At 48.6% G+C, this 12,973-nt stretch overlaps 1 protein-coding gene across 1 annotated transcript; it reads left to right on the forward strand.

Annotated features, from left to right (window-relative positions):
* Positions 1-1,694: 1,694 nt before the first annotated feature.
* Positions 1,695-6,068, forward strand: LOC135573865 (uncharacterized). Its single transcript, XM_065024045.1, has 3 exons — positions 1,695-1,917; positions 4,175-5,082; positions 5,267-6,068. Exons 1-3 carry the CDS (start codon positions 1,695-1,697, stop codon positions 6,059-6,061), a joined length of 1,926 nt encoding a protein of 641 aa, XP_064880117.1. The 3' UTR covers positions 6,062-6,068.
* The last annotated feature ends 6,905 nt before the right edge of the window (positions 6,069-12,973 follow it).

Genomic DNA, 12,973 nt, shown 5'->3' on the forward strand with positions numbered 1-12,973 from the left:
GGTGAGGTGTTGTCCATTCCATGTTTAGATAAAATACATGTAAAATATATGTAATATTTACAGACACACAGAAACACAGACATACACCCACAATGTAGAGCAATGTGTACTTTATACATTTCATTATACTTATGTGTACTTTATATTTCATGTACTAGTCATATGTTACGGTTTTCTTGCGCTGAAGGAGAGTCGGACCAAAATGCAGCGTGGTATTCTTGATACATGTTTAATGACGATGAAAAAATGAATACAAAAAAAACGTAACTTGAAAACCTATACAGCCTATCTGGTGCAAACAAACACAGAGACAGGAACAATCACCCAAAGAATATGGCTGCCTAAATATGGTTCCCAATCAGAGACAACGATAAACACCTGCCTCTGATTGAGAACCACTCCAGACAGCCATAGACTATGCTAGATACCCCCACTAAGCCACAAACCCAATACCTAACAAAACCCCAAGACAAAACACACCACAATAAACCCATGTCACACCCTGGCCTGACCAAAATAATAAAGAATACACAAAATACTAAGACCAGAGCGTGACATCATATTTTGATAAATGGCAAATAAAATAAAAAATATCTCAAACAACTCAAATTAATAATATTTGATATTGTTGATTTCAAACAACGTTACTCACCAATCCAACACAGAATCTGCTCCATACAGGAACATCACCTCAGATTTAGAGTCAAAAGAATTCTCACTGTCTGAATCATCTTGGAGTTCACTATCAATTTCATCAATGATATCATGTAGATCTGTATATTTTGTCTTTGTCTTCGATTTTAAAAGCTTTACTTGCCATAATTCTTCTCTGAAAATGCTCTCAAAACAGAAATGCTGCGTGTAACCAGCGTGGCTGCTTCTCGTAGAATGTTCAATGGCGAATGGTTGTGTCTATATGCTTGAGTTTCCCACAAAGGATTGTCTTCCTGGATAGAACCATCACATGTTGCCGTTTACCTCAGCTCATTGGCTATCTACCCAGCTAGATTTCAAGACGATCTGTGGTCATTGGTCTGAAATACAGTCAATCAACGAAGAACCGGTCATATCATTGGTGCGCAATGAGATAATTTTTTGGTGTGTTCAAATCAGTTCCTTTCGATCAATATGCCCGGGAAAAGAACCATGAAGTGTGGTTGTTTTACTAACAAACAGAGGATTGCAATGAAACCAAACATGACTCGATAAACGTCCGTTTAGAGTGAGTAATTCCATCAAATGTTATGTCCAAAGTTGAAGGACACTGAATTTACGACACAAGCCATTTACAAAATGTTTTGTGTTAGGCTATAAAAATGTTTTATATCGAACAAAATGACACTTTATTGTTTCGTCGTGACCTTTACTATTGCCAAAAGAAGAAGATATTCAAAAATAATTGATGAATTTTATTGCTATTTCTGACTTTCGTCACTAATCTACTTTGCTGCAACTGTACCTAATATGTTGTCTACTGATCGATAATCGCTTTTGCAGTAAAGCCACCTTCGGGAAGCCCCCTTCGGGAAGGCACCTTCGGTTGGGGTCGTCACAGAATGGTACATGTGCAGAAGATGAATGTGCAAGTAGAGGTACCTGGGAGCAAAGGAGCAAGATAAATAAATAAATACATTATGGGGATGAGGTAGTTGGATGGGCTATGTACAGGTGCAGTGATCTGTGAGGTGAACGACATGCCTAAGCAGACTGAGCGGGGTACCATGCGATGCATTCGTGAAGATGGCCTGCTCTTTGTAAAGTGGATGGCTACCAGAGAGGTGGTCATGTGCACAACTATCCACAAGTCCTTCAGTGGCGATCACGTCGTCAGGCGTGTGAAGGAGGGTAGCGGGGCGTGGACCACAAAAAATGTCCGCATTCCAGCTGCTGTGAAGGACTACAACAAGGGCATGGGAGGTGTGGACCTGTCAGATGCACTGATAGGATACTACAATGTTGTCCACAGACCATGAAATGGTACAAGACATTTTTTTATAATTTCATCGACATTGCTGTGGTGAACGCCTTCATCCTCCAGAAGGAAATGGCCAAGAGCTGTGGACAGCCCCCCATCTCACAGCTAGCCTTCTGGGAGCTGCTCAACCAGGAGTTTGCTAGCTACAACTAGTCCACTGCAGCACCTTCTGTCCCCTCTACCTCTGTCCCTTCTGCTCCAACCAGTGGTGTTCACCTTCCCAGATTCATCTCTGCAGGCATGAATGTGCCTCAGGGCAAAAGGGGCACAGTAGGGAGATGTCGTTGTGCCTTTTGTCACAGGAAATGCCCCATCACCTGCACCACCTGTTCAGTAAGCCTCTGCTTTACACCAGAAATAGACTACTATGGGCCATGGCACCAGCAGCACAATATAGTGTAGAGGACTGAGGGTCTTCACAATATTGTAAATAGAAAATGTGTAAATTGTTACCCTTGTTATTTGTTTACATTCAATTATTATTATTTATTTAAAAAAAAATTTTTACAAATTTGGGGGGGGTGTGTTAGAATAGCATTTATGTTTTTTCTATATAGTTATTTCCTTCAAAATGTATCACTGTACCAATTCGGCCACTTGGGTAGATTTGGGTACATTTGTGTGGGACACCTGGGTGACTTCATGCTCAATGTCATGTAACTCGCTCATTTCTGAAGTTATCTGTCTAACACTTTGCTCAGCTATTGTTCCCATCTTATCCTCTTCATTCAAATCACCCCCAGCATCCTATCTGTATGTTTGGCTGTTCTTGTTCATTTGAAAGATGATGCAGCAACAATAAAAAACAGAAAACGTATGTTTATTTCCTTGTATTTTCTTCTACCAGATCTATTGTGTTATATTCACCTACATTCAATTCTCATTTCCACAAAATCCATTTCCTTTCAAATGATACCAATAATTTGCATATCCTTGCTTTTGGGCCTGAGCTACAGGCATTTAGATTAGGGTATGTCTTTAGGCGGAAATTGAGAAGAAGGCGGGGTACCCCAAAGAAGTTAATAGCTACACTGTTTGTATTCGGTCATGTTACCGGTCGCCTTGCCCTGATTGAAAGCAGTGGTTCGCGCTTTCAGTTTTGCACGAATGCTGCCATCAATCCACAGTTTCTGGTTGGGGAAGGTTTTAATAGTTGCTGTGGGAACAACATCTCTGATGCACTTGCTAATAAACTCGCTCATTGAATCCGCGTATTCATCAATGTTGTTGTCCAACGCTATGCGGAACATATCCCAGTCCAGGTGATCGAAGCAACCTTGAAGCGTGGAATCAGATTGGTCTGACCAGCGTTGAACAGACCTGTTTTGGTTTCTGTATATAGGCTGGGAGCAACAAAATGGAGTCGTGGTCAGATTTTCCCGAAAGGAGGGCGGGGCAGGGCTTTGTATGTGTCGGGGAAGGTTTATTGTGGTGCCATGTTCTTTCCATTTTTAATAATGGATTTAATGGTGCTCTGTGGGATGTTCAAAGTTTTTATTTTTATGTTTATAACTCAACACTGATCTGTACTTCTCTACAACTTTGTCCCTGTCCTGTTTGGAGAGCTCCTTGGTCTTCATGGTGCCTTTTGCTTGGTGATGCCCTTTGCTTAGTGGTATTGCAGACTCTGGGGCCTTTCAGAACAGGTGTATGTATACTGAGATCATGTGACAGATCATGTGACACTTAGATTGCACACAGGTTGAACATTATGTAACTAATTACGTGACTTCTGAAGATAATTGGTTGCACCAGATCTTATTTAGGGGCTTCATAGTAAAGATACATATGCACCACTTTTCTGTATTGTTTTTTTTTTTTTTTTTACATCCTTTTTTTCACTTCACCAATTTTGACTATTTTGTGTATGTCCATTACAAGAAATCCAAATTTAAATTTCAATCACAGGTTGCAGTGCAACAAAATAGGAAAAATGCCAAGGGTGGTGAATACTCACTGTAGGCCTCCAGGCTAATTTAGCTGAATTATGTAGGGACCTGGGCAGTTTTTTCCAGGTTAAAGCAAAGGGAGCACTTGTAAGAGCCAGGTTCTCCATGCTCAAGGAGATGGATGCTCCCAGATCCTTCTTCTTTGGTTTGGAAAGACAGAGTGGTGAAGCCAAGGGTATGCATTGTCTACATCTGTCTGATGGGCGGGTGACCTCCTGTGGTGGGGGAGATGTGGCTGTCTGATGGGCAGGGCTCTGGGCAGCCGAGCGGAAATGGAGGAAAACTCGCCTCCCTGCGGACCTGGCATCCTTTCACTCCCTCCTCTCTACATTTTCCTCCTCTGTCTCTGCTGCTAAAGCCACTTTCTACCACTCTAAATTCCAAGCATCTGCCTCTAACCCTAGGAAGCTCTTTGCCACCTTCTCCTCCCTCTTGAATCCTCCTCCCCCCCCCTCCTCCCTCTCTGCAGATGACTTCGTCAACCATTTTGAAAAGAAGGTCGACGACATCCGATCCTCGTTTGCTAAGTCAAACGACACCGCTGGTTCTGCTCACACTGCCCTACCCTGTGCTCTGACCTCTTTCTCCCCTCTCTCTCCAGATGACATCTCGCGTCTTGTGACGGCCGGCCGCCCAACAACCTGCCCGCTTGACCCTATCCCCTCCTCTCTTCTCCAGACCATCTCCGGTGACCTTCTCCCTTACCTCACCTCGCTCATCAACTCATCCCTGACCGCTGGCTACGTCCCTCCCGTCTTCAAGAGAGCGAGAGTTGCACCCCTTCTGAAAAAACCTACACTCGATCCCTCCGATGTCAACAACTACAGACCAGTATCCCTTCTTTCTTTTCTCTCCAAAACTCTTGAACGTGCCGTCCTTGGCCAGCTCTCCCGCTATCTCTCTCAGAATGACCTTCTTGATCCAAATCAGTCAGGTTTCAAGACTAGTCATTCAACTGAGACTGCTCTTCTCTGTATCACGGAGGCACTCCGCACTGCTAAAGCTAACTCTCTCTCCTCTGCTCTCATCCTTCTAGACCTATCGGCTGCCTTCGATACTGTGAACCATCAGATCCTCCTCTCCACCCTCTCCGAGTTGGGCATCTCCGGCGCGGCCCACGCTTGGATTGCGTCCTACCTGACAGGTCGCTCCTACCAGGTGGCATGGTCTCCTCACCATGCGCTCTCACCACTGGTGTCCCCCAGGGCTCTGTTCTAGGCCCTCTCCTATTCTCGCTATACACCAAGTCACTTGGCTCTGTCATAACCTCACATGGTCTCTCCTATCATTGCTATGCAGACGACACACAATTAATCTTCTCCTTTCCCCCTCTGATGACCAGGTGGCGAATCGCATCTCTGCATGTCTGGCAGACATATCAGTGTGGATGACGGATCACCACCTCAAGCTGAACCTCGGCAAGACGGAGCTGCTCTTCCTCCCGGGGAAGGACTGCCCGTTCCATGATCTCGCCATCACGGTTGACAACTCCATCGTGTCCTCCTCCCAGAGCGCTAAGAACCTTGGCGTGATCCTGGACAACACCCTGTCGTTCTCAACTAACATCAAGGCGGTGGCCCGTTCCTGTAGGTTCATGCTCTACAACATCCGCAGAGTACGACCCTGCCTCACACAGGAAGCGGCGCAGGTCCTAATCCAGGCACTTGTCATCTCCCGTCTGGATTACTGCAACTCGCTGTTGGCTGGGCTCCCTGCCTGTGCCATTAAACCCCTACAACTCATCCAGAACGCCGCAGCCCGTCTGGTGTTCAACCTTCCCAAGTTCTCTCACGTCACCCCGCTCCTCCGCTCTCTCCACTGGCTTCCAGTTGAAGCTCGCATCCGCTACAAGACCATGGTGCTTGCCTACGGAGCTGTGAGGGGAACGGCACCTCAGTACCTCCAGGCTCTGATCAGGCCCTACACCCAAACAAGGGCACTGCGTTCATCCACCTCTGGCCTGCTCGCCTCCCTACCACTGAGGAAGTACAGTTCCCGCTCAGCCCAGTCAAAACTGTTCGCTGCTCTGGCCCCCCAATGGTGGAACAAACTCCCTCACGACGCCAGGACAGCGGAGTCAATCACCACCTTCCGGAGACACCTGGAACCCCACCTCTTTAAGGAATACCTAGGATAGGATAAAGTAATCCTTCTCACCCCCCTTAAAAGACCTAGATGCACTATTGTAAAGTGGCTGTTCCACTGGATGTCATAAGGTGAAAGCACCAATTTGTAAGTCGCTCTGGATAAGAGCGTCTGCTAAATGACTTAAATGTAAATGTAATGGGCGGGTGTCCTCTGTGGTGGGAGAGATGCGGCTGTCTGATGGGCGGGTGACCTCTGTGGTGGGAGAGATGTGGCTGTCTGATGGGCGGGTGACCTCTGTGGTGGGGGAGATGCGGCTGTCTGATGGGCGGGGGACCTCTGTGGTGGGGGAGATGTGGCTGTCTGATGGGCGGGTGACCTGTGGTGGGGGAGATGCGGCTGTCTGATGGGTGGGGGACCTCTGTGGTGGGAGAGATGTGGCTGTCTGATGGGCGGGTGACCTCTGTGGTGGGAGAGATGTGGGAGCGAACTTTGGAGTTCTATACTGAGTTGTATAGGTGTGTTGGGGGGGCTGTCTGTACCGCTGGGGAAGATGTTTTGGATATACGGTTGTAGAAGTGGTGAGGGTTTGGTTATTGTGATGTGAGGTGTTTTGTATGGCAGGGTAGAGGGCAAGGTGAGTATGGTACGTGTAGGCAGTACAGGATATACGGTTGTAGAAGTGGTGAGGGTTTGGTTATTGTGATGTGAGGTGTTTTGTATGGCAGGGTAGAGGGCAAGGTGAGTATGGTACGTGTAGGCAGTACAGGATATACGGTTGTAGAAGTGGTGAGGGGTTTGGTTATTGTGATGTGAGGTGTTTTGTATGGCAGGGTAGAGGGCAAGGTGAGTATGGTACGTGTAGGCAGTACAGGATATATTTTGGTGTTTTATTTTTAAGGGGGGGTTATGTTTTTATGAAATGAGAATGTTTCATTAAAGAAAGACAAAAAGTCTCTCTCTCTCTCTTTCTCTTAAACATATACACACACAAACACAGAAAGTATCTCTCTAAATGAGATCTGGTAAAAGACTCTTCCGGGAACATGTCCCTCTAATCATGAATATTTATGAGAGGGTGGGAATCGAAAAGAGGTTACTTTGATTCTGAACGATTGGTGGAGAGGACGCACCCCCTCCACATACACATGTGCACACACACACACACACACACACACACACACACACACAGTTATTAGAATCAGAACCAAACAATTTGGCCATTTCACCACTCTTAAATATTCATGAGCACCTGCTTTCTACACTACTGTGTGTGTGTGTGTGTGTGTGTGTGTTGTTTGATTACGAAGAGTCAATGGACTCTATGGTGTAGAGTTAACAATGTTAATGTGCTGGGTAGAGGGGATGGGAGTGGAGGGGGAAAGTAGGTGGATTGGAAGAGAGGCCCTATGTTGCTTAAAGCAATCCAAACCTCTTGGATATATATATAAGTGCCCAGGGGTTAAGAGCTAGGGGTGAGATAGAGAGAGAGAAGGAGAGGAGAATGAATCAGAGTGAGAGAAAGAGATAGTGGGGGAGAGGAGGCAGAGTTGTCTGACCGCTACGTTTTGTCCATCTCATTCTCCCATCCAGCTCATTAGCATATCTCTAAGAAACATCTTAACTCGCAGATGTTTGATGCTCGCCTGGCAGCCTTGCTGCGCAGCACTGCACCACACACACACACACACACACACACACACACGCATTCACACACACACTCATACACATGCATACACGTGTGTGTGTGTGTGTGTGTGTGTGTGTGTGTGTGTGTGTGTGTGTGTGTGTGTGTGTGTGTGTGTGTGTGTGTGTGTGTGTGTGTGTGGAAGCGTTTGACCATGTACTGTATATTGCTAGCGTCAACACTGCTGCACTGTATATAATCACTCACAAGGTTGCCTTGACTCAGTCTCTCTGCTGTGACAGGGAGTGAGAGGTGGAGAGAAAGAGGGAGGGGGAGAAAGAGGGAACCAGAGACACAGACTCTGTCTGGACAGAGTGAGAGCATAATGTCTGACAGGAGAGGTTGGTATGCTCATTATGGAAGGGGCAGGAAGACCTGATCTCTCATCATTTGACAAAGACAGAGGGGAGCTGAAGCCATGTAGGCCTATCAGACAGCTACACTAACCTCAGTTTCTGCATGTAGCTAGCCTTCTGTCGCCACGCCAGCAGTTAAGACCTTCTGTGGCCTCGCCAGTCATTTGGACCTTCTGTGGCCTCGTCAGTAGTTTAGACCTCCTGCAGCCTCGCCAGTAGTTTGGACCTTCTGTGGCCAAGCCAATAGTTTAGACCTCCTGCAGCCTCGCCAGTAGTTTGGACCTTCTGTGGTCTCGCCAGTAGTTTAGACCTTCTGTGGCCTCGCCAGTAGTTTAGACCTCCTGTGGCCTCGCCAGTAGTTTCGACCTCCTGCAGTCTCGCCAGTAGTTTAGACCTCCTGCAGTCTCTCCAGTAGTTTAGACCTTCTGTGGCCTCGCCAGTAGTTTAGACCTCCTGCAGCCTCGCCAGTAGTTTAGACCTCCTGTGGCCTCGCCAGTAGTTTGACCTCCTGCAGTCTCGCCAGTAGTTTGGACAGTCTGTGGCCTCGCCAGTATTTTGGACCTTCTGTGGCCTCGCCAGTAGTTTAGACCTTCTGTGGCCTCGCCAGTAGTTTAGACCTCCTGCGGTCTCGCCAGTAGTTTAGACCTCCTGCAGTCTCACCAGTAGTTTAGACCTCCTGCAGCCTCGCCAGTAGTTTAGACCTCCTGCGGCCTCGCCAGTAGTTTAGACCTCCTGCAGTCTCGCCAATAGTTTAGACCTCCTGCAGTCTCTCCAGTAGTTTAGACCTCCTGTGGCCTCACCAGTAGTTTAGACCTCCTGTAGTCTCGCCAGTAGTTTAGACCTCCTGCAGTCTCTCCAGTAATTTCAAATTTATGTAGCCTCGCCAGTAGTTTGGACCTTCTGTGGCCAAGCCAATAGTTTAGACCTCCTGCTGCCTCGCCAGTAGTTTGGACCTTCTGTGGCCTCGCCAGTAGTTTAGACCTTCTGTGTTCTCGCCAGTAGTTTGGACCTTCTGTGGCCTCGCCAGTAGTTTAGACCTTCTGCAGCCTCGCCAGTAGTTTAGACCTCCTGCAGCCTCACCAGTAGTTTTGACCTTCTGTTGTCTCGCCAGTAGTTTGGACCTTCTGTGGCCTCGCCAGTAGTTTAGACCTTCTGTGGCCTCGCCAGTAGTTTGGACCTTCTGTGGCCTCGCCAGTAGTTTAGACCTTCTGTGGCCTCGCCAGTAGTTTAGACCTTCTGTGGCCTCGCCAGTAGTTTAGACCTCCTGTGGCCTCGCCAGTAGTTTAGACCTCTTGTGGCCTCGCCAGTAGTTTAGACCTCCTGCAGTCTCGCCAGTAGTTTAGACCTCCTGCAGCCTCGCCAGTAGTTTCAAATTTCTGTAGCCTCGCCAGTAATTTAGACCTTCTGCAGCCTCGCCAGTAGTTTAGACCTCCTGCAGCCTCGCCAGTAGTTTGCCCTCCTGCAGCCTCGCCAGTAGTTTAGACCTCCTGCAGCCTCGCCAGTAGTTTAGACCTGCAGCCTCGCCAGTAGTTTGGACCTTCTGTGGCCTCGCCAGTAGTTGAGACCTTCTGTGGCCTCGCCAGTAGTTTGGACCTTCTGTTGTCTCGCCAGTAGTTTGGACCTTCTGTGGCCTCGCCAGTAGTTTAGACCTTCTGTGGCCTCGCCAGTAGTTTGACCTCCTGCAGTCTCGCCAGTAGTTTCTGTAGCCTCGTCAGTTTCTGACCTTAGCCTCGCCTTGCCAGTAATTTAGACCTCCTGCAGCCTCGCCAGTAGTTTGGACCTCCTGCAGCCTCGCCAGTAGTTTGGACCTTCTAGTTTGGCCAAGCCAATAGTTTAGACCTCCTGCAGCCTCGCCAGTAATTTAGTTTGGACCTTCTGTTTGACCTCCTGCAGCCAGTAGTTTAGACCTTCTGTGGCTTCGCCAGTAGTTTGGACCTTCTGTGGCCTCGCCAGTAGTTTAGACCTCCTGCAGCCTCGCCAGTAGTTTGGACCTTCTGTGGCCTCGCCAGTAGTTTGGACCTTCTGTGGCCTCGCCAGTAGTTTAGACCTCCTGCAGCCTCGCCAGTAATTTAGACCTTCTGCAGCCTCGCCAGTAGTTTAGACCTCCTGCAGCCTCGCCAGTAGTTTGGACCGTCTGTGGCTTCGCCAGTAGTTTGGACCTTCTGTGGCCTCGCCAGTAGTTTAGACCTCCTGCAGCCTCGCCAGTAGTTTAGACCTCCTGTGGCCTCGCCAGTAGTCTCGACCTCCCAGTAGTTTAGACCTCCTGCAGTCTCTCCAGTAGTTTAGACCTTCTGTGGCCTCGCCAGTAGTTTAGACCTCCTGCAGCCTCGCCAGTAGTTTAGACCTCCTGTGGCCTCGCCAGTAGTTTGACCTCCTGCAGTCTCGCCAGTAGTTTGGACAGTCTGTGGCCTCGCCAGTATTTTGGACCTTCTGTGGCCTCGCCAGTAGTTTAGACCTTCTGTGGCCTCGCCAGTAGTTTAGACCTCCTGCGGTCTCGCCAGTAGTTTAGACCTCCTGCAGTCTCACCAGTAGTTTAGACCTCCTGCAGCCTCGCCAGTAGTTTAGACCTCCTGCGGCCTCGCCAGTAGTTTAGACCTCCTGCAGTCTCGCCAATAGTTTAGACCTCCTGCAGTCTCTCCAGTAGTTTAGACCTCCTGTGGCCTCACCAGTAGTTTAGACCTCCTGTAGTCTCGCCAGTAGTTTAGACCTCCTGCAGTCTCTCCAGTAATTTCAAATTGATGTAGCCTCGCCAGTAGTTTGGACCTTCTGTGGCCAAGCCAATAGTTTAGACCTCCTGCTGCCTCGCCAGTAGTTTGGACCTTCTGTGGCCTCGCCAGTAGTTTAGACCTTCTGTGTTCTGCCAGTTTGGACCTTCTGTGGCCTCGCCAGTAGTTTAGACCTTCTGCAGCCTCGCCAGTAGTTTAGACCTCCTGCAGCCTTAGTTTTGACCTTCTGTTGTCTCGCCAGTAGTTTGAGACCTTCTGTGGCCTCGCCAGTAGTTTAGACCTTCTGTTGTCTCGCCAGTAGTTTGGACCTTCTGTTTAGGCCTCGCCAGCCAGTAGTTTAGACCTTCTGTGGCCTCGCCAGTAGTTTGACCTCCTCCTGCAGTTTAGACCTCTGTGGCCAGCCAGTAGTTTAGACCTCCTGCAGTCTAGTTTTAGACCTCTGCAGCCTCGCCAGTAGTTTAGACCTTCTGCAGCCTCGCCAGTAGTTTAGACCTCCTGCAGCCTCGCCAGTAGTTCCTGCAGACCAGTAGTTTGCCCTCCTGCAGCCTCGCCAGTAGTTTAGACCTCCTGCAGCCTCGCCAGTAGTTTAGACCTGCAGCCTCGCCAGTAGTTTGGACCTTCTGTGGCCTCGCCAGTAGTTGAGACCTTCTGTGGCCTCGCCAGTAGTTTGGACCTTCTGTTGTCTCGCCAGTAGTTTGGACCTTCTGTGGCCTCGCCAGTAGTTTAGACCTTCTGTGGTCTCGCCAGTAGTTTGACCTCCTGCAGGCTCTCCAGTAGTTTCGAATTTCTGTAGCCTCGCCAGTAATTTAGACCTTCTGCAGCCTTGCCAGTAGTTTAGACCTCCTGCAGCCTCGCCAGTAGTTTGGACCTTCTGTGGCCTCGCCAGTAGTTTAGACTTCCTGCAGCCTCGCCAGTAGTTTAGACCTCCTGTGGCCTCGCCAGTAGTTTAGAGCTCCTGCAGTCTCGCCAGTAGTTTAGACCTTCTGTGGCCTCGCCAGTAGTTTGGACCTTCTGTGGCCTCGCCAGTCTGTTTGGACCTTCTGTGGCCTCGCCAGTAGTTTGGACCTTCTGTGGCCTCGCCAGTAATTTAGACCTTCTGCAGCCTTGCCAGTACTTTGGACCTCCTGCAGCCTCGCCAGTAGTTTGGACCTTCTGTGGCCTCGCCAGTAGTTTGGACCTTCTGTGGCCTCGCCAGTAGTTTGGACCTTCTGTGGCCTCGCCAGTAGTTTAGACCTCCTGCAGCCTCGCCAGTAATTTAGACCTTCTGCAGCCTCGCCAGTAGTTTAGACCTCCTGCAGCCTCGCCAGTAGTTTGGACCGTCTGTGGCTTCGCCAGTAGTTTGGACCTTCTGTGGCCTCGCCAGTAGTTTAGACCTCCTGCAGCCTCGCCAGTAGTTTGGACCTTCTCTGGCCTCGCCAGTAGTTTGGACCTTCTGTGGCCTCGCCAGTAGTTTAGACCTCCTGCAGCCTCGCCAGTAATTTAGACCTTCTGCAGCCTCGCCAGTAGTTTGGACCTCCTGCCTTCAGTAGTTTGACCTTGGCCTCGCCAGTAGTTTGGACCTTCTGTGGCCTCGCCAGTAGTTTGGACCTTCTGTGGCCTCGCCAGTAGTTTAGACCTCCTGCAGCCTTGCCAGTAATTTAGAAATTCTGTAGCCTCGCCAGTAGTTTACACATTCTGTATCCTCGTCAGTAGTTTACACGTTCTGTAACCACACCAGTAGTTTAGACCTCATCTTGGAACACAGAATCTTGTATGCACTATTAAACGGACTAACACAAGGCACTTTAGTGAATTACCAGTAAATTACCTGTTATCTTGCAACTGCTCCGTACTATAATTGAGCCTGATGTTAATTTCTGCCACGAGTCATCCTGATATACGTTCTGTCATTGTTCATCCACACCCGTTTTACAAGTCACCATTCACCGTAAGGAAACTCATTAGACAGCTGAGGGACTGACTGAAGGTGCGGCCAGCTCTATCAATCATGCATTTACTGTATATCAGCAGTTAGGCTACAGCAGTGGTGTCCACTATCCAACAGCCTCCTGGTCCGGGTATGCAGTCTTTTCTAATTCCATCCCTGGCTAACACACTTGATTGAGCTAATCAATGTCTTGATGATTGAATTTCTTTTGTTGAATCAGTTTTTTTTTGTGCTAGATTGTAGTCAAACAAAAGCATGCACAGTTAGC

This window comes from Oncorhynchus nerka, linkage group LG11, assembly GCF_034236695.1.
Source record: "Oncorhynchus nerka isolate Pitt River linkage group LG11, Oner_Uvic_2.0, whole genome shotgun sequence".
Classification (NCBI taxonomy): domain Eukaryota; kingdom Metazoa; phylum Chordata; class Actinopteri; order Salmoniformes; family Salmonidae; genus Oncorhynchus; species Oncorhynchus nerka.

Excerpts from the sequence above, each read along its gene's own strand:
- LOC135573865 (XM_065024045.1), top strand. The coding sequence starts at position 1,695 with ATGCCTAAGCAGACTGAGCGGGGTACCATGCGATGCATTCGTGAAGAT. Across the intron at positions 1,918-4,174 it reads CTACAACAAGGGCATGGGAG|GGCTCTGGGCAGCCGAGCGG; the intron begins GTGTGGACCTGT and ends TCTGATGGGCAG. Across the intron at positions 5,083-5,266 it reads TGACAGGTCGCTCCTACCAG|GTGGCGAATCGCATCTCTGC; the intron begins GTGGCATGGTCT and ends TCTGATGACCAG.